Raw genomic sequence first — 21,540 nt, forward strand, 5'->3', positions numbered from 1 at the left:
AATGGTTTCCAGCAGGTATCTGGATCAAAGATGTTTGGGTGTTTTCGAACATTTCCGTACTCATTTTGAAAATCACGTCCACACGATAGGTTGTCGGTGGTGAAAATATGACGTGTAACAAGGGTACAATTACGCCTGGGGCCCCGAGTGGCCGAGTGGTCTAAAGCGCTCACCGTTACGGATCACTGCCATCTCACCTCTGTCTGCGTCGGTTCGGGTCTCGGATTCGGCTAATGTGGTTATGTGAGAAAGCTTGCCAGTAGCTTCTCGTGGGTCGGTGGTTCTTTGCGGGGGTTTTCCGGGTTCTTCCTCCACCATTAATACTGGCCGCCATGTATAGCCTATCTTGTGCTGAAAAATGGCGTTAAACCCTACAACAACAACAACAATTACGCCTGTTTACCTTTAACGTGAGAAGTGTTTATTGATACGTCCACAAAAACATCTTCCCCAAAGAAAGTGAAATAAAAGAAGTAGCATAGCATGATAACGCGCGTTTGTTCACGAGGCATCACAATGGAAGACCGTCTATGTCTAGGATTATGACCATATGCACTGAGCCATAATACAGCCATGGCCTGTACAAAATACATTCATTAAATAATTTATGTCGTAGCATCCGAACATAAATATATAACAGAGAGTCCAATTACTATTTCTTACCTTACTTAGCCTGAAATCACTGTTATTCATTGTAATAGAGGGATCATTTCTTCTCAGCAATTGAGCCAAATCTCCGTGAACCATGTATTCAAATATCATGTAAGGGGTATCGCCAGTTGCTGAAATAATGAAAGATGAAGATAACTAAAAGGGATAATTTCCTTGCTAAAAGAAACAATTTAAGTGGAAGTGTAACTCCTCTATAGTCCTTGTATATGGATGGCTTTCGTTTTGTTATATTGGCGGAAATTGTCAATACAGCACAACTTAAACACTGCATATGGTGTTTAAGCAGATACAAGTAAAAACAAGTTTACTCAACTTTTACCCAGTATAGCGTCGAAATCAAGGACCGAATATATGTCCACTGAGGCAAAGGTCAAAACAAGGCACTACATAATGAAACTCGGATACAGTATTGTCATTTCCATTATTTAGTCTTAACCCCGAAAAACATCGTTTGTATGAACTAATCTTTATTAATGAAAAAAAAATTAAATAAAGAAAAAGAAGACAGTCTTGCTCAAGTTACCAAAAAGTTCGATTTCCACTTAAAAACAGATCCGATCAATACGTTTTCAGTATCAATTCTCACATTTACCATGTATTATTTTCTAGTAGTCTATTTTGCTCGACCTTGTAGTCTACTTTAGTGTCCAAAGCAACAATGTTCAAACACAAAGAGACGGCAACACATGGTAGCTTCGAGCTTTGTCATGAAAACAGAGCTAAGGGGTACTAGGTTCGAAAATGTATCATGAATAAAGAGCTACCGGGTACAAAGTTCGTCCGTCTGGCATGAATAAAGAGCAACGGGGTACTACGTTCGTCCAATTGTCATGAATACAAAAGCAACAGGATACGTGGTTCGTCATTTTGTCATGAATAAAGAGGTACGGGGTACTAGGTTGGTCATGAATAAAGAGCTACGAGGTACTAGGTTCGTCAGTGTGGCATAAATAAAGAGATACGATGAAGTGGGTTCGTCAGTGTTGCATGAATAAAGAGCTACGGGCTACTAGGGTCGTCATTTATAAAGAGCTGCGGAGTACTAGGTTCGTCATGAATATAAAGAGCTGCGAGATACTAGGTTCGTGAATTTGGCATGAATAAAGAACAACGGGGTACTAGGTTCGTCATGAATACCGGTAAAGAGCTACGGGGTACCAGGTTAGCCATGAAAAAAGAGTTGCGGGGTGCAATGTTCGTCAGGTTGGCATGAATAAAGAGCTACGGGGTACCAGGTTTGTAAAGAATAAAGAGCTACAGGGTACTAGGTTAGTCATCAAAACAAACTGCGGGGCACTACGTTCGTCACGTTGGCATAAATAAAGAGCTACGTCGTACTAGAATCGTCAATTTGTCATGAATATAGAGCTCCGGGGTACTAAGTTCGTCAGATTGCCATGAATAAAGAGCTACAGGGTACAAAGTTCGTCAGTACGGCATTAATATAGAGCCATGAGGTACTAGGTTCATCATGAATAAAGAGCTACGGGGAATTGGGATCGTCATAAGTAAAGAGCTACGAGGTACTAGGCTCGACAATTTGGCATGAAAAAAGAGCTGCGGGGTACTAGGTTCGTCATGAATAAATAGCTACGAGGTACTAGGTTCGTCAATTTGGTATGAATAAAGAGCTACGGGGTACTAGGTTTGTCACGAATAAAGAGGTACGGGATAATGGGTTCGTCATGAATAAAGTGATACGGGATACTAGGTTCGTCGTGAATAAAGAGCTCTTGGGCACAAGGTTCGATAGGAATAAAGAGCTACGGGGTACTAGGTTTGTCATGAATAAAGAGCTACGGGGTACTAGATTCATCATGTATAAACAGCCACGGGGAACTAGGTTCGTCATGAACAAAGAGCTGCGGGATATAAGGTTCGTCAGGTTGGCATTAGTAAGGAGTATTAGGGGTATTAGGTTCGTCATGAATAAAGAGCTATGTGGTTGCTTGGATCGTAGTTTTGTCATAAATAAAGTGCTACGGGTACTAGGTTCGCCAGTTATTTCATGAATAAAGAGCTATAGGGTACTTGGTTCGTCCTTGTGGCATGAATAAAGATCACCGAGGTACTAGGTTCGTCACGAATAAAGAGCTACGGTGTACTAGGCTGGTCAGTGTGGCATGAATAAAGAGTTACGGAGTACTAGGTTCGTCAAGTTGGCATTAATAAGGAGCTACGGGGTACTAGTTTCGTCATGAATAAAGATCAACGGGGCACTAAGTTCTTCATGAATAAAGAGCTACGGCATACTAGGCTGGTGGGTGTGGCATAAATTAAGAGTTAGGGTTCGTCAGTGTTTCATGAATAAAGAGCTACATGGTACCAGGTTCGTCAGGAATAAAGAGCTGTGGGGTACTAGGTTCTTCAATTTGGCATAAATAAAGAGCTACGGGGCACTAGGTTTATCATGGATAAAGAGCGACGGGGTCCTAAGTTCGTCATAAATAAAGAGCTAAGGGGCACTAGGTTCGTCAGGTTGTCAAAAATAAAGAGATACAGGGTACTTGATTTGTCAGTCTGGCATGAATAAAGATCTACGAGGTAATTCGTTCGTCATGAATAAAGAGCTACGGGGTACTAGGTTGGTCAGTGTGGCATGAATAAAGAGTTAGGGGGTACTAGGTTCGTTAGATTGTTTTCAAAAAAGAACTTATTGGTACTAGGTTTTTCATGAATAAAGACCTACGGGTTACTAGGTTAGTCAATTGTGCATGAATAAATAGCTACCAGGTACTAGGTTCGTCAATTTGGCATAAATAAAGAGCTACGGGGTACCAGGTTTGTCATAAATAAAGAACTACGAGGTACTAGGTTCGTCATTTTGGCATGAATAAAGATCTACGGGATACTAGGTTTGTCATGAATAAGGAGCTACGGTGTACTCGGTCCGTCAGTTTATCATGAATAAAGAGCTGCGGGTTACTACGTTCGTAATTAATAAAGCTCAACGAGGTAGCAAGTCCACCAATTTGGCATGAAAAAAAAAAGAGATACACGGTACGAAGTTCGTCATGAATAAAGAGCTACGAGGTACTAGGTTCATCAATTTCGCATGAATAAAGAGCTACGGGCTACTAGGTTCGTCATAAATAATGATCTTTGGGATACTAGCCTCGTCATGAATAAAGAGCTATAGGGTTTGTCAAAAGAAAAGAACTACGGGGTACTAGGTTCGTAATGAATAAATAGCTACGGGGTACTAAGATCGTTATTTTGTCATGAATAAAGAGCTACAGTATACTAAGTTTGCCAGTTCGTCATGAGTAAAGAGCTACGGGGCACTAGGTTAGTCAAAAAAGAGATACGGGGTAAATTGGTTTGTCATAAATAAAGAGCAACGGTGTATTAGGTTAGTCAGTGTGTCATGAATAAAGAGCTGCGGGTTACTAGGATCGTAACGAATAAAGAGCTACGAGTTACTATGTTCGCCAATTTGGCATGAATAAAGAGCTACACGGTACTAAGTTAGTCATGACTAAAGATCTAATGGGTAGTTGGTTCATCATGAATAAAGAGCTAAGATCTACTAGGTTCATCAATTTGGCATGAATATAGAGTTACGGTTCACTAGGTTCGTCATGTAAAAAGACTTAAGGTGTGCTTGGTTCATCATGAATAAATAGCTATGGGATACTAAGATCGTCTTTTTGTCATGAATAAAGAGCTACGGTGTACTAGGTTCGTCAGCTATTCATGAGTTAAGAGCTACGGGGTACTAGGTTCGTCAGTTCGTCATGAGTTAAGAGCTACGGGGTACTAGGTTCGTCATGAATAAAGAGCTAGGGTGTACTAGGTTCGTCAGTTCGACATGAGTAAAGAGCTACGGGGTACTACGTTCGTCATGAATAAAGAGCTACAGGATACTACGTTCGTCATGAATAAAGAGCTACGTGGTACTAGCTTCATCATGAATAAAGAGCTACGGGGTACTAGGTTCGTCATGACTAAAAAGCTACGAGGTACTAGGTTCGTCATGACTAAAAAGCTACGGGGCAACAGGTTAGACAATAAAAAAGACATACGGGGTATTATGTTCGTAAAAAATAAAGAGCTACGGGATGCTAGGTTCATCGTCAATAAATAGCTACAGAGAACCAGGCTCGTCATAAATAAAGAGCTACGGGGTACTAGGTTCGTCCGCTCGTCATAAATAAAGAGCTACGGGGTACTAGGTTCGGCGTGAATAAAGTTATACGGGGTACTAGGTTCGTCATGAATAAAGCGCCACGGGGAACTAGACTCGTCGTGAATAAAGAGCGACGGGGTACTAGTTTCGTCGTGAATAAAGAGCTGCGGGGTACTAGTTTTGTCAGGTTGGCATGAATAACGAACTACGGGAACTAGGTTAGTCATGAATAAACAGATACGGGGTACCAGGTTCGTCATGAATAGAGACATACGGGGAACTAGGTTCGTCATGAAATGAGAGTTGCTGGGTACAATGTTTGTCAAATTGGCATTAATAAAGAGCTAAGGGGTATTAGGTTTGTCTTGAACAAAGAGATACCGGATGCTGGGTTCGCCGTGAAAAGAGCTACGGTGTAATTTTTTCGTCATGAATAAAAAGCTAAGAGGTACTAGAATCATCATTTTCTCATTAATAAAGAGCTACGAGGTACTAGGTTCGTCAGTTTGTCACGAATAAGGAGCTACAGGGTACTTAGTTCGTCAATATGACATGAATGAAGATAAACGGTATACTAGGTTTGTCATGAATAAAGCGCAACGGGATACTAGATTGGTAAGTGTGGCATGAATAAAGAGTTACGGGGTACCAGTTTCATCAGTTTGTCATGATTACAGCACTTTGGGGTACCAGGTTCTTCATGAATAAAGGGCTACAAGGTACTAGATTCGTCAATTTGGCAAATGGGTACTAGCATTGTCATGAATAAAGAGCTACAGTGTACTAGGTTCGTCCATTTGTCATGCATAAAGAGCTACATGGTAACAGTTTGGTCATGAATAAAGAAGCTACGCGGTACTAGTTTCGTCATGAATAAAGAGCTACGGGGTAGTTGGTTGGTCAAGAATAAAGAGCTACGGGGTACTAGGTTCATCAATTTGGCATGAATAAAGAGCTACGGGGTACTAGGTTGGTCATGAATAAAGAGCTGTTGGGTACTAGGTTCGTCATGAATAAAGAGCTATGGTGTACCAGGTTCGTCATAAATAAAGAACTACGAGATACTAAGTTCTTCAATTTGGCATTAATAAAGAGCTACGGGGTACGAGGTTCGTCATGAATAAAGATTTTCGGGGTACTAGGTTCATCATGAATAAAGAGCTGAGGGGTACTAGGCTCGTCCTGAATAAAGAGCTACGGGGTTCTAGGTTCGTCATGAATAAAAAGCTGCGAGGTACAAGGTTCGTCCAGATGGCATGAACACCGACCTACGAGGAACTAGGTTCGTCATGAATAAAGAGCTGCTGGGTAATAGGTTCAACATGAATACAGAGCTATGGGGTACTAGGTTCGTCTTTAATAAAGAGCTGCCGTGTACCAGGTTCATTATCTTGATACGAATAAAGAGCTACGGGGTACTTGGTTCGTGAAGATTAAAGAGCTACCGGGTACTAGGTTCTATTTGGCATGAATAAAGAGCTACGAGGTACTAGGTTCGTCATGAATAAAGACCTGAGGGGAACTAGGTTCGTCAGGAATAAAGAGATAATGGGTAATAGATTCGTGATATATAAAAAGCTATGGGGTTCGAAGATCGTCAATTTGTCATGAATAAAGTGCTACGGGGTACCAGGTTCGTCAGTCCTTCATGAGTAAAGAGCTACCAGGTACTAGGTTCTTCATGAATGAAGAGCAACGGGGCATGAGGTTAGTCACGACAAAAGAGCTACGGGATACTAGGTTCATCATAAATAAAGAACGACGAGGTACTAGGTTCGTCTATTGGGCATGAATAAAGATCTACGGAGAGCTAGGTTTGTCATGAATAAAAAGCTTTACTAGGTTCGTATGATTTTCACGAATAAAGATCTGCTGGGTACTAGTTTCGTAATGAATGAAAGAGCTACAAGGTACTAAGTTCGCCAATTTTGCATGAATAAATAGCTGCACGGTACTAAGTTAGTCATGAATAAAGAGCTAGGGGGTACTTGGTTCATTATGAATAAAGAGTTAGTAGGCGGTACAGGTTAATCAGTGTGACATGAATAAAGATCTTCGGGGTACCATGTTCGTCATAAATAAAGTTATACGGGGTACTAGGTTCGTCAGGACTAAAGAGCTACGAGGAACTAGCCTAGTCATGACTAAAGAGCGACAGGGTACTAGGTTAGTCAGGTTAGGCCTGAATAACGAACTACGGGGTACTAGGTTCGTTATTAATAAAGATCTACTGGATACAAGGTTCGTCATAAATAAGGAGCTACGGGGAACTAGGTTCGTCTTGAATAAAGAGCTGTGGGGTAGATTCATCATGTTGGCATACATAAAGAGCTATGGGTTACCAGGTTCGTCATGAATAAAGACATACAGGGAACTAGGCTGGTCAAGAATAAAGATCTGCGGGCTACTAAGTTTGTCAGGTTGGCATTAATAAAGAGCTACGTGGTTCTAGGTTCGTCATGATTAAATAGCTACGGGGTACTAGGTTCGTCATGAATAAATAGCAATGGGGTACTAAGATCGTAAGTTTGTCATGAATAAAGAGCTACGGGATACTATGTTCGTCAGTTATTTATGTATAAGGAGCTACGGCGTACTAGGTTCGTCATGAAAAACTAGCTACGGGGTACTAGCTTTGTCTTTTTTGTCATGACTGAAGAACTTCGGGGAATAAGGTTCTTCATGAATAAAGCGCTACGAGGTAATAGGTTCGTCAATTTGGCATGAATAAAGAGCTACGGGGAACAAGCAGTTCCATGAATAAAGAGCTAAGGTGTACTAGGTTCGTCAATTAGTCATGCATAATGAGCTATGAGGTCCTTGGTTTGCCAATTTGGAATGAATAACGAACTTCGGGGTACTAGGTTCGTCATGAAAAAAGAGATATGGGGTACATGGTTCATTAAGAATAAAGAGCTACGAGGTACTAGTTCGTCAAATTGACATGAATAAAGACCTACGGGGTACCAGGATCGTCGGGAATAAAGAGCAAAGGGAGATTAGGTTCGTCATGAATATAGACATGTGGGGTACTAGGTTTGTCAGGTTGGCATGAATAAAGAGCTACGGGGTACTAGGTTCTTCATGAAGAAACAGCTACGGGGCACAAGGTTAGGCATGAACAAGGAGCTACTGGGTACTATGTTCGTCATGAATAAATAGCTGTGGGGCAATCGATTCGTCAGTTGTGCATGAATAAAGATCTTCGGATACAAGGATACAAGGTTTGTCATTAAAAGAGAGCTACGGGGTACTAGGTTCGTTATGAATAAATATAAGCGTTGTACTAGATTTGTCAGGTTGGCATGAATAAACAGCTACGAGGGACTAGGTTCGTCATGAGTCAGGAGTTACGGGGTACTGTGTTCCTGAGTTAGTCATGAATAAAGAGCTACGGAGGGCTAGGTTTGTCATGAATAAAGATATGTGGTGTACTAGGTTCGTCATGAATAAAGAGCTACGGATTACTAGGTTCGTCATGAATAAAGAGCTACGGGGTAATAGGTTCGTCAGTATGTCATTAATAAAGAGCTACGGCGTACTAAGCTCGTTAGTGTTGCATGAATATATTATATTATATGCGCTGGTAGATACATGACAAAACAATCTACGGGTGATGGGAGAATTTTAAATAAATCGATCTGGTTTTATAAATCTGTTTGCCTTAATGCTCACAATGGGATGAGAACAAAATATATACATTAATTTACCAGATACTTCAGTTGCCAATAAAATATATTTCCTTTCTTACTGGGAATAGATTGCAAGGCAGAATTAAAGCAAATATACCTGCAGAAGTAAAAAGAAGGGAATTTTGATCTAAACACATTAACTGGGCTCGCATAGAAAGAGATCAGTCAAAGATATAATCCAATTAGCTAAGAAATATCTCTACCAACCATATCATGTGGGAATAAGAAAAAACTAACATAAACATTGCAATTTACTATGTCACAGTTGCAGTATACATGTTTAATTCAACCAGTTCATGTAAGGATACAAAGTCAATTCAATGTTCAAAACAGTGCTAGCACACTAACGCAGTAAACAAACGCACAAATTCTTTTTCATATCTGACATGATGGCGATTTTCACGTTTCCTTCGGTATGATCGCTCGAAAAAGTTAGCTCCCAAGTTTAACGCTACTTATCAATCTGTTCATGAGTAGCTAGGCTGGTTCAAACTATAAAATTCTATTTAGCACCTAGTAAGACATGATGCAACCATATTTTGCATTCGACCTGACAGTAGAAAAAGACCAGCACAAATGATTTTGGGTAGGATTTTTGTAAATACAATCTTTTTGTTACATATTTGTCGACTGAAGATGATCGTATTTGCAAGATATTGTATAGATTTTAACAGTAAAACTTTTAAATCTATGACCTATATAATATGTATGATTCCTTTATAATTTGTGCGTATTGTAAAATAAACAATATATATATATATATATATATATATATATATATATATATATATATATATATATATATATATATATATATATATATATATATATATATATATATATATATATATATTGCTTTACTAGCATTCCCGTTATCTTATCATGCCATACTGTTCACAAAAGTAAGTTCGCAGACACATTTTTTTAATAAATTTTACATTTGTGTTATTTTATTCCCAACATTAGCTGGCTGAAGGAAAGACATTGTTCTGCTCTAGTGTGCAAGTAAGTTTATATCTGTAGCGAAGTTGCTGTACTCCACTACCCACACGAGTGGACTGACACAAAAAGAATAGTATTTTCCCTGAACTGCATACATATTTCTACTATGACGGAACTGGCTTTAGTGGCATAAGCAAGGATACGACGAACTAGAGACCAGATATAAGCACAGGACCAGAGAAGAGCATGGAACCAGAGAAGAGACTGGAACCAAAGAAGAACATGGGACCAGAGAAGCGCTCAGACATGGCATACAATATCGGCATGAATCAGTAACGTTCTTAAGATGAAGCAAATCATAAGATACAATTACATAAACAACAAAAGAATTACCTGGTGTAACTATTCCTAGTAACTTTAGAATGTTGTCGTGCTCAAAAGCACTCATAATCTCAACCTCTCTTTCGAAGTCATCCCTGGCCTCTGTTGACACCCCCTCCTTCAGGACCTTTACCGCAATCTGGGTAAAGTGCTCCCGATTTTCGTCTGCGTACATCAACCCTGTCATAGGGAAATAATTGGTGACAAGCAGGCGAAAAAACGCTCAGAACATCTAAACTAAACCTCTTTGAATAGTAACATGTAAGACATCAAACCAATATGATGGTTGAAATATCTCTGTAACACACATCACATTTTCAGAGGGGTATGAAAATTTCGAGTAATGTAATATGTGATGATACATATTTAACGAAGTAAAATGTATTTATCCCTGAACTTTAATTACATATATTTTGATTAAGCTCTGTGTATTAAAATATGTGCTGCTCTTAATGTATTGTATCATTATGATTTTGAAGCGCTATGAAGTTGAATCCATCTTAAACAGAACTAGCCGGGAAGTCAGAAGCTAGGTCCGTAGATGTGTGACTGCTAACTTAATGGGGCATAAATGACAAGTGTGACTGTAATCTGTACTTCCTGTTATCTTAAAAAGATATTTAACAGGTGTCAAAGATTTCTCCCTACAAGAAAACTGTATGCAGAAACAATTAGAAACAAGTGCCCCGTTCATATTGGTGTGTAGCCCTATCGCAGGCCCTTCCTGCAAAGGGATTTTAAACATATTACCATACCAGAAATGATTAGGTATTAGATGCCACGCCTACTATCATGCATGATACAAATATATTGTCACTTTCGAATGGCCTTTAACTTCCTCAGCGAAAGGGGATGGGAAATGTTGTACACCTATCACACCTATGAGAGTCGGCGCTTTATGATTATACATTTATAGAGTTTGTGATTACCTACGAAGGAATAAGCTGTAACCAATGACATTGGCCTTGAACGACTGTCTGGAGGAGGAGGGTAATGGTGCAAATATATATAAACGACCACAGCTGTTTCCTAATTCAACAGGCTAAATGTAATATATATCCCTCCCGGAGTTTGGGAACAATTGCCATTGAAAAATTATTTACCGAAAACTAAACATTATTTTTCGAATTACATTGTTATTGCACAAGGAACAAGTAAGGGTATATGGACATTAATATCAAAGGGCCGATATTTCTTGTCTTTTAATATAGGTATGGCAGCTGTCCCTCCCATGGCTTAGAAGCGTAGTCACATAAACAACATACTTTAAATAACACCTTAATCAATTTTGACGAACGTCTGATACTTAGGCTTTGTCTTTGCTAGCATAGGCGAGACACAACCAAATATGACGTTACACCGACGTTGAAAAAGGAATTAGAACAAAAGTTGTTTATTCTCTCAAAGCCATACCTTTGAAAACTTGACCGAAGGCTCCTTCACCAACCACGTCTTGTATGCATATTTGCTCTATAGGTATTGATTTGACTTCAATATGTTTCCCGGATAATCCACTCACATGATAAAAATAGCTCGGGTTTTTGTTGACTACATTAAGCCTGTCCAACAGTTTTAAATCTTCGCAGGCCTTGATCATTGGACCTTTCTTCCGCTTCCGGTGTCGACTGCAAATACGTAACTTCCGGCTGACGATAAAAGCCACAATGGCAGCTATGATTAGAAATGCCACAATCGGTGGAAATATTTTTAAGATCAGAGTATGATCAGGACGTGAAGAGTGTTCTGGAATTACAGTCACATTCTGAAACGAAAAACAATAATTAATGAAAAATAATCCAATACATGTGAAAAGCAATTATTATAATTATGAATTATTTAATCAGCACTCAGTTAAAATTGTATGCAGAACAATTAGAAAAATTGGATAATACTTTGAAGAAAGTGTTATTCTATAAACGAACTAAGCAATTTAACGGTGGTGTGTATGTATTGTTTCTAAAGAAGTCCTATGAATAGCTCATCCAATCTGTATTATCCCCGCGCTTTAGCTTCAGGCGTGGGGATGATTATAAGTTCCGTATATCTGTATGTTTGTCACACCATCAGCATGTTTGTCTCTACGAAAATATTTCTCAAAAGCCACGGGGCATAAATTCACGAAACGTTATGGCAATCTTGTCATATCACAATCATCAATAGGGATGCTCTGTTTTGTCCCTTCTTGCCATAGGGTCCTTACAATGGGACAAGCGGTAAAATATACAACAGCATCAAATATAGTGACCTTTTAAAAATATTTTATACACAGTTTTGTAATTGTATTCACAGCAACAAGATACCTAATATAGGTAACATATTTTGGCTATGGGGCTTGGGTCACAGTCCCTCATGGAAGGGATGGGGCGACATGGATGAAGTGGTGGGGCTAGGGGTGGAGATAGTGGAGTGTGAGGGCAATATATATTCAGTGAGTGGGGATTTGCAATGGAGAAACATGTTAGTAGCCCTACCTGAATGAAAGCAACTTATTTTCCCTAAATCTTAAAATGGTACATTAAAGATAATGTTTAATAGTTTACAGAGTGAGAAGATAAGGCATGTTAAACTAACCGACGACCCTAAATGTTTCGAAAAAGGCAAAAATTAAGAACAACAAATATGCTTACTGAAATGTAACACCATTAAATCTGTATGTTCTAATTAAGGGTATAATTAAGGGCATATTTGAGGGTATAATTAAGGATATATTAAGGGTATAATTATAGGTATAATAAAGGGTATAATTAAGGGTATATTTGAGGGTATAATTAAGGATATATTTAAGGGTATAATTATATGTATCATTAAGAGTATAGTTAACGGCATAATTAAGGGTATAATTTAAAACATAAAATACATACGTGAAGGAACTCGTCTGAATTTAGCTAAGAACATAAACCAGAAATATGACGTAAAGGACACACCAGAAAGTATATTAATGATTCGGAATGCATAAATTTGTAACAATGATCTTAAAAGCATTTTTATTAAAATGGTTTGTTGAAGGAAAGTTTGAAAATGGTACTGCATCTGCTTTAATAATAATAATAATAATAATAATAATAATGCTTATAATAATAATATTAAAATAATAATAATAATGCTGATAATAATACTGCTAAAATGATAATAATAAAAAGAAAAAGAAGAAGAAGTGACATCCGTTTAATACCTTTTCTAATAAAATTATTAGTTTTCACGTTCAATAATCGACAGTAATTGGACGTGCGAGTTGTATTTATATAAACAGGTGTGGACACAAAACGGACTGGACCAGCTAAGGCAAGCCATTTCTGTCAACATAAGTATTCATTTCAACTCATTGCTTAACAGCTTCTGAAAGCGAAGTGATATGCACCTGATTTGTCGTAGTATGGGGACTTTTCGGCAGGTCGTTTCTTAATGGACCACCATTGGTGTGATTCGTGTCTGTTTTGAAGACGTGTTGAAAGTGTATTACGCCGTCAAGTTCTGTTTCATCACCAGATTTTGGCGCAGTAGATTCTGAAAATGATAATATATATATATATATATATATATATATATATATATATATATATATATATATATATATATATATATATATATATATATATATATATATATATATATATATATATATATAACAGTACAAGTTCTTGATCTTGCACTCTGTGCTTGTATTCGTCAATTATATTTCAAATTCAATATGTTTCTTTTTAAAAGACGGAAACTGTGATTAACACAAAAAGCAGTATAGGCTTAAAAATATTCGTTGGAAAAAATGTTTTCTGTAGAATTCCATCATTAAACATTTTCACAGTGCATACTGTAGATGAAACAAAAGCTTTTAAAATTTCCGGGAAGAATTCGCTCTAGAAATGTAGAAATAATCGGTTTTTCAGATTTTCAGATCATTATCTTCGATATATTTGGACGATTAAGCTCATTGTGACACGCGCCGACTAGAAATATCGATTATCGTACCTATGGGAGCTCTATTTCAAAACTATTTTTCTTTTTACATTTGCTCGGTTTAATGACATAATAAACAACCAGCCAACCCCCCTCAGTCAACCTTAAGATGGTTAAAACATCAACCTTTCTCGTGGAGAACGAACAAAGCAAAGTTTGGGAAGGATTGGTTAAATATGCGCACTCATTTTTAATATTTCTGTTTAATATTACAAGGAAGGAAGCTCTTCGACATGTTTCAGTTAATCAAGTCAGAAAATTTTCACATGAACATATAATGCGTATCTTTCGAGTCATCTGTTCAAAGTGTTATTGATTACACAATTTTCTTTTTTGAGTGCGGGATAATTAGTATTTGTACTATTACGAAACAAATTCAAGACTATAAACAAATTAAGACCCTCGATATTACGGTAGGAAAGGAAATATAATTGATATTAATAAATGTCATTCGCATTGCTAATTTTTTCGTTTGTACATCTTCAATATATATGCATGAAAAAAAAAGTTAATTGAGATAATGGTTTATCATGATTTTATAATTCTTCCAACGTGGAATAATTCAGTTTTAGGTGAACGCTTTTGCCAAGGAAAAGGAAAAAGTCGGAGGGGCGGTGTTAAGTGGTACGTATCCCAGGTAGACAAGATGCCATAGAGATAGCTAGCGTGTTATCCAGTGTCCTGTTAATCACGCAGCGTATTGCGATATGAAGAAAGCGGTGCAAAGGTATCCAAACATAGTGCGCATGCTCACACAACAACATGGTTGCTAACTGACAGCGTTGGCAAGAACCCTGACCAATTCTACCTCAGAAAGTTTAGTCGCCAAATTACACATTTCCCAAATGTATCATTGGTCCAACAAGACGATCAAGGAGGAATTTGGTGGTGAGGCAGTCACTATAAATAGCTATTATCTACAAAGAACACATAAGCCATTTAATTAAAGAGTGCATTTTTGGAGTGAGCTCAGCTTTGAAATCCTATTGATATCCTGAAACGAGAGGTCCGGTCGGACACAACGAGCTTATTACCTGCCGGAGGGGGGCACTCCTTTTCTTTCGTAAGTACGGTGAGAGACTTGACACATAGACAGTATCCGGAGTTGGTATCATTCGGCATGGGTCTACAGATTGTCTCAAGTGTGCTATGCTTACACACAGAGTCATTGTTGCATGGAACTGCATTGTCTCGGTCAACTGAAAATATAAAAATTCAGATGATTTTTATTTTAAAAAAAGATACATAATTTTCTAAAGTCAAAGATCGGCAACGTTCTGGAACGTTTATGCAATTTAATTCTTTGTTTAAGATACTTTCGTAATAAACCTGAATAACTGATGCACCTACCTGCCCAGGAACCTACTTACCAACCTACCTACCTACCTACCTACCTAAGCAAGCACACACACACACACACACACACACACACACACACACACATACATACCTATATCTTTTTCATGATCTGCTTTATTACTTACACATTTATATTATGACACAATAACATATCTTAGGATATTGTTATGTATATATTTAAGCTGCTTTGCTTGTTTGTTTGGTTTTTTTAATTATTTTATTTTATTACATGCCATAATGTGACATTGTATGTTGGACTTGACCTTGTTCAAAACTGGGTTAATTTCAGCTTGACCCGAATTTTTTAAAAAAAAAAATTTTATTATGTGTAAACAACTAAGACATACCTAAACTATTATTTGTGTGTATGGGAATAAAATCAGTATTACTTATGAAGAGAAGTAAATATTTTTATTTGGGTATAGGTCTAGGGTTTGGAATTTCCACAGACACATCATCACCTTCAGTTTTGGGATTTAGTCTGGACTTCCACTGCCTTTTATTCAGGACCTTACATTTGTATCATTTTTGTCTGTAAGTCCTTGATTATTTTGGGATTTAATTCGCAATATCGTATCATTTTTGTCTGTAAGTCCTTGATTATTTTGGGATTTAATTCGCAATATCGTATCATTTTTGTCTGTAAGTCCTTGATTATTTTGGGATTTAATTCGCAATATCGTATCATTTTTGTCTGCAAGTCCTTGATTATTTTGGGATTTAATTCGCAATATCGTATCATTTTTGTCTGTAAGTCCTTGATTATTTTGGGATTTAATTCGCAATATCGTAACATTTTTTTCTCATTTTCACTTTGTATTTTAGGGAGAAAATAAAATTATTTTTAAATTTTACAAAGCTTGCTTTTCTCACTATTTTCTGTTATTTATTTTAAGAGCATAGACTCGTAACAGCAACTATGGAGATGCGAAGGAAAGCTATTAAAATATATATTATTTAATAAATCTCTTGATAAATTTACGTCATTCATTTATCGCCGCAATAGACCGCTCCAGTGGCCTAAGTGGTTAGAGCGTCCGCCTTGGATGCGGGAGGTCGCGGGTTCTAACCTCCGAAGTCATTCCAAAGACTTATAAAATGGTACTAGCAACTTCCTTGCTTTGTGCTCCGCATTTAGAGGTTAGTGTTAGGACTGGTCGGCCTGGTGTCAAGATAATGTGACTGGGTGGGACATGATGCCACATGTCTGCGGCATGCTGACAGTGCTAGATAACACTATAAACTGCTACGCTGCAGACATCGTAGCAATATCACTCAATATTTTAAAGCTATGTGACGTATATCTAATTTAATATATATTTATTTTAATTCAATTTGTTTGTTTGTCAGTTTTAAATTTTCTTTTTATTTTTCTTACATGCTATTGTAATGTAAATTTATTCACTGGAGATGATATTTTTCCAGAAAATTGGTTGACTTGAATCATTCTTTTCATAAACACCAGGTGTTGGCCTGGATGCTGACCTTGATTCAAAATTAGTAAATAATTGGTTGTTGTCAAGGTCATGATGGGGCTTTGAGCTTAAGATGTAAACAACATTTTTTTATTTCTTAGAGAAAATGATTGGTTTTCGTCAGGGTCATTTTTGGTGTATGTGACATAAACACAATCATGTGACCCACCCACCCTTTGATTTCGCAATTCTGGCTTTTCAATTACTACGCATTTGTTAGTTTGTTAGAGATGTATAGAGAAATATTTCTCAGTTTTGGGCCTTTACACTTGGTATCAAGTTGTTTTCTTTGTTGTTGCCAGATTTTGAGTTAATTGTCTTCAGATAATTTGGATTTCAAAGGAATTAATTCTTTTTTCTCTGGAAATATTTTAAGGAGTGCTCACACAGAAATTTTGGAAAGATATTGCTCACAAGTTTAATTTGGATTTCCAACACCGGAGTGCCATCATTTATATTTCTACAAGGAACTGTAGATAAGCACAGTACTAACTACAGTATACGTCATCGTCATCCATCATGGATTTTCCATCAGGATTCGAACTTGAAATTATTAGAACAATTGTTACTAGGACTTTTGCAAAATAATTCGTGGATTATTCTTAGATTATTTTTGGATTGAATTCTTAAGACCGTAAGTTCTCCTTTTTTCAGTTTTACAGAATTTGTCCAGGAAAATAAATTATTTGTTAAATTTAATAACGCTTGTTGTTTTCACTCTTTCTGTGTTATTGTTTATTCGAGTCTAAACACGTAACAACTACATTGAAAGTTGAACACACACACACACACACACACACACACGCACACCGTAATATTTAAAGCTTTTCTCCAAGGTAACGCGTTGCATGTTATTTCAAAAAGACCACAATTATGGGCAACAATGTTCATTTCCCTATATATATTCAGCATTTTTGTACTTCTATAGCGATATAGCAAAAGCAATCCTTTCTACAGACTTCTCATAGGCATAGTTTCTCCAGGATTAGCGATAATTATAATACAAAAGGTTAGTTTGCTTCATTCGACCTTGTTATTAAAGACCAAGTTTAAGGTTTGATGAATAATTAGTTTCCGGTAAATTTTCTTTTCTTTTAATAGTGTTGTTGTTAGTTTCTTTTCCTTGAAGATTGTCATTTATAGTTTCTCTTTCTTTAAAGCTGTAAGTCCTTAAGTGTTGTTTGATTCTTGTTATATTAATAAAATGTTCTCATTGCAAGATTGCCTTTTCACTCGTACAAAAATGGATCACGGCACAAGTTCAAAATGGTTTCCCAGGCTTAGCAAGCTCTTCGTCAGGAAAACCTTCTTACACATACTAAAGCAACACTTAACACAAAATGTACAAATAATTCTGAACTCATACACGGCAGAATCACGGGGGCAATTTACAACAACAGATGTAACAATAAAAAGTTGTGCAGAGATAATAGACGAGCAGGTTTTTGTGTCTTTCACATGACGAACCTATCTCTTTGACATAATTCTAAGGTTTTGTACAAAGGGCAATGACAGAGCGCCAGAAATTATATCCCGGTAGAATTCTTCACGGCGGCTCTTAGTGTTTGGCGACTTTCGCGCTGTATTGTTGTGAATGTGGCTTTTGTAATTATTCATTCGCTTTCTGGAATCAGTGGTTTCGTCAGCATATTGAATAACACTGACCTTGCATGTCAGAAGATAAATTGTATTATTGGCCCGACATCCGATCGTGTAGTTAACTCCCGTTGTCGAACTGCTGAAAGATTTGGTTTCAGAAATATGTTTGCAAATTAGGTAACACTCGTCTTTGCAACATAAGTAACTGAATATGTGGTTTTGTCTGACGTCACCCTGGCACGTACTAGATGGCCTTTTAGAATTGTTGGTCTGAGGAACGCAACCATAGGAACTTCTTGAAATATAACCTTGAGACGTTCGGACGATCCGATATGGTGAAATCGCTTACGCATATTATGTTGTAGGATTGGACAAAGGGATGGAAAGATGGCAGGAAGGGGGCAAACTTCTTGGTTTTGTTGTATATTTCAGGAGGGTTCCACTGCTGACGAGTCTAGCTTTATTAATAGCCTCCTCAGTGTAGTTCCTTCTGTATCCTATCTGTCTAAGGTGTACCTTGAGCTGCAACAATCTATTTTCAAAGGTGGTAGAATTAGAGCATATGCATTTGGTTCGAATGCACGTACCGTAAAGGAGATTTTTATTACGTGTGGGGGTAGGGATGGCAGCTAGTCGGGAGTAGATACTGGTGAGAAACAGCAGGCTTAGAGTATAGGTCATGTTTTATTTTTCCCTCCTGAATGATAGCTTGTGTATCCAAATTGATAATGGACCTGTTCAATGACTCCGACGTAAATCTGTTCGTAGTTTGAAAGTAAATAGAAATATTTTGAAATTGTCGCCCGTTTCAATACATTTTGATTCTATGTCATCAATGAATATCCAACAGCTTAGATGTCTACTTGACCATTCGCTGAGAAGTTGTTGATCTAGTCTTCCCACGAAATATTGGCATACGAATGTGTCATTTTATTACTTATTGCAGTTCCGTTAGTTTGTAGGAAGTACTCGTTATTGAATACATAATTGTTAGCCTGAGAACCTGTGTTTAATGTTCGACCAAATTGGACGTTTGAAAGGATGTATGAGATCGACTATCTTATGCTTCAGTGCAAGGTGTGATACTTCCTCGTGTGAGTTGCTTGTGAATAAGGAACATATATCCATGGTGACGAGGAGAGTTTTATGTGAGAGGTTAGGTTTCGGTGTTTTGCTGAGATAGTCCATGGTATCCTGGTTGTATGAAGGCAGTTTCCCCACGAAAAGCCGAAGGAGAAAATAACGAATTCAGATATTTTTACCAGTGGGATGGCTGTTTCATGAGATTATTGGCCTTCAAAGTCTAACCTCTTTGTGTCGTTTAGGGAGTAAATAAAATCACCCTTGTTTTGATTCTACTAGTAGAAGGTAATTTAGTATTACGTGATCAATGTGCACAGTGTTATGCGTGTCTTTTAATGTCTGACACGCAGTTTCTGAGGCTTTGGATCATGCGTTATTTTTTTTTGGTAAAAGCTGCTTGTTGGAATTATCAATATAGTCAGACGTATTCATGACAACAACAAAGGACTCCGTGTCTGCTAGCTTGTTGACAATATCTTCCATCTCGCGCAGTTTATTATTTGCGACTGTCTTTCCTGTGGGGTAACATTATTCATTTTGTGTGCCTCTGTACGTGAGAATTTATCTCGTTTTCAGCAGCAGAAAAGAGTGTTTCAAGATCTGAAACCGTACTAAAGGGTAGAATATAATTGACTGTTTGACGGAATCTGTGAGACTCATAGGTTCTGACGCTGGAATGTCCTGAATCATCGAGAAATTTTCTTTTCGTCCCATTCTTCGTGCAAAACACACGAAATCTCTTCTTTCATTTCCAGTACATTGCACGTTTTAGGTCGTGGACAAAAGCTGAAGCATTTGAAGGAGTCAAACCGATTAAAAGTTACAACAGTGTTGACATTCCGGTCTCTCGGAATGTTATTGTTAAACTTTCTATTCTTTTTATTTCCTGCCTTGACGAAAACCAGTTTGAGATGTTTCTGTGTAACATAATCTCTAGAAAATGTACTGTTTGACTAATAGTTACCTTTTTTTAGGCTCGTTCGATACGTGTTTAATTTGTCCATATATATCTAACAATAACAACATTGACCCTACAGTAATCAGGCGCGTATATGAGCTCTTTAATTGGATAACTTTTCCGATAATACAGGATAATAGGTTTTCAAAAGATTCCTTCTAGAAGGAAAATACATGCTAACTCGCATCGGCATCATAATAAATCTTACAATGAATGCAAATGTCGTAAACAAATTTCCTGGATGATTGCTATATGCGTGGAAACAAAGTGAACAGTTAATTGTATACGTGACTTTTTCAAACAAATACACACATAATGGAAAGCGCGATAAAGTCAATAGATACAGCACAAAAATTAGGTTTCGATTTTATCACCTTTAATTAGTGGCTAAATCACCTTTAATTAGTGGCCATACGTTTTCTGATGTTTGATTATCATTTTATCAACCCAAAACAAATGTCAGTAATTGTTTCCCTGGATGAAATATAACTTCCTGATTTTACGTTATTTTATTATTTTTGGGAAAACAATTGCAATCTGTACAGCAACAACAACGAAACAAAAGTCGATGCCAAACGTTGACTTTGTCGTCATCCCATACAAAGCTGGTATCAAACTAACTCATCAAAACCATAGAGCAGGAGATAAAAAGGAAAGGCTTAGTAAACGTTGTCGTCGAGCTTCGCCGTTGTGGGGTTTCACATCAAAAGGCCCATCATTTAACTCGACAATATTAGGGAAGAAGAAAAGATGATAAACGGGCAGATCAAAGGACATGTGGAAAAAGACATTTCGACACCAGTTAGTTATTCTTATGTATACTCAAGTCAAACTGATGGCTCAGAACACCTAGTACTGGCAAAACGGGAACTGCCCACTGCCACATGGCCATACATGTACGAAACAATTAGAAATTGTATGACGCAGGTAAAGACAAATATTTTTAATCTCAAACTACGTGTTAGTACACAATGATAATACAAACGGAAATACGATACCGTATAAACAATTAAACATTTATGACAGATTTAATACACAGTAGTAGTTTAGAAATAAAACATAAATCATTTAAAAATGAATATTCCCCATCAAACTGAACTGAGTATATATCGAAATGCAATATTATATTGCTTCTGTATATATCGAAATACAATACTATATTGTTTCTGTATATATCGAAATGCAATATTATATTATTTCTCGAAATGCAATATTATTTTGCTTCTGTATATATCGAAATGCAATATTATATTGTTTCTGTATATATCGAAATGCAATTATATATTATTTGTGTAT

The 21,540-nt window shown here is 37.3% G+C and overlaps 1 protein-coding gene across 2 annotated transcripts in view; it reads right to left on the minus strand.

The window, feature by feature from the left end:
• LOC149790465 (BDNF/NT-3 growth factors receptor-like) overlaps positions 1–21,540 on the minus strand; it is a 135,945-nt gene that overhangs the window by 9,632 nt on the left and 104,773 nt on the right. For both annotated transcript variants that reach the window (XM_089972522.1, XM_089972523.1), the window contains exons 2-6: positions 14,805–14,969; positions 13,175–13,320; positions 11,230–11,578; positions 9,829–9,996; positions 664–782 (exon numbers count right to left, since the gene is read on the minus strand). In XM_089972522.1, coding sequence (XP_089828648.1) covers positions 664–782; positions 9,829–9,996; positions 11,230–11,578; positions 13,175–13,320; positions 14,805–14,969 — 947 coding nt within the window. The remainder of the gene's footprint in view (positions 1–663; positions 783–9,828; positions 9,997–11,229; positions 11,579–13,174; positions 13,321–14,804; positions 14,970–21,540) is intronic.

The sequence above is a fragment of the Sinohyriopsis cumingii genome, chromosome 10 (assembly GCF_028554795.1).
Source record: "Sinohyriopsis cumingii isolate HCF-2022 chromosome 10, ASM2855479v2, whole genome shotgun sequence".
NCBI classification, from domain to species: domain Eukaryota; kingdom Metazoa; phylum Mollusca; class Bivalvia; order Unionida; family Unionidae; genus Sinohyriopsis; species Sinohyriopsis cumingii.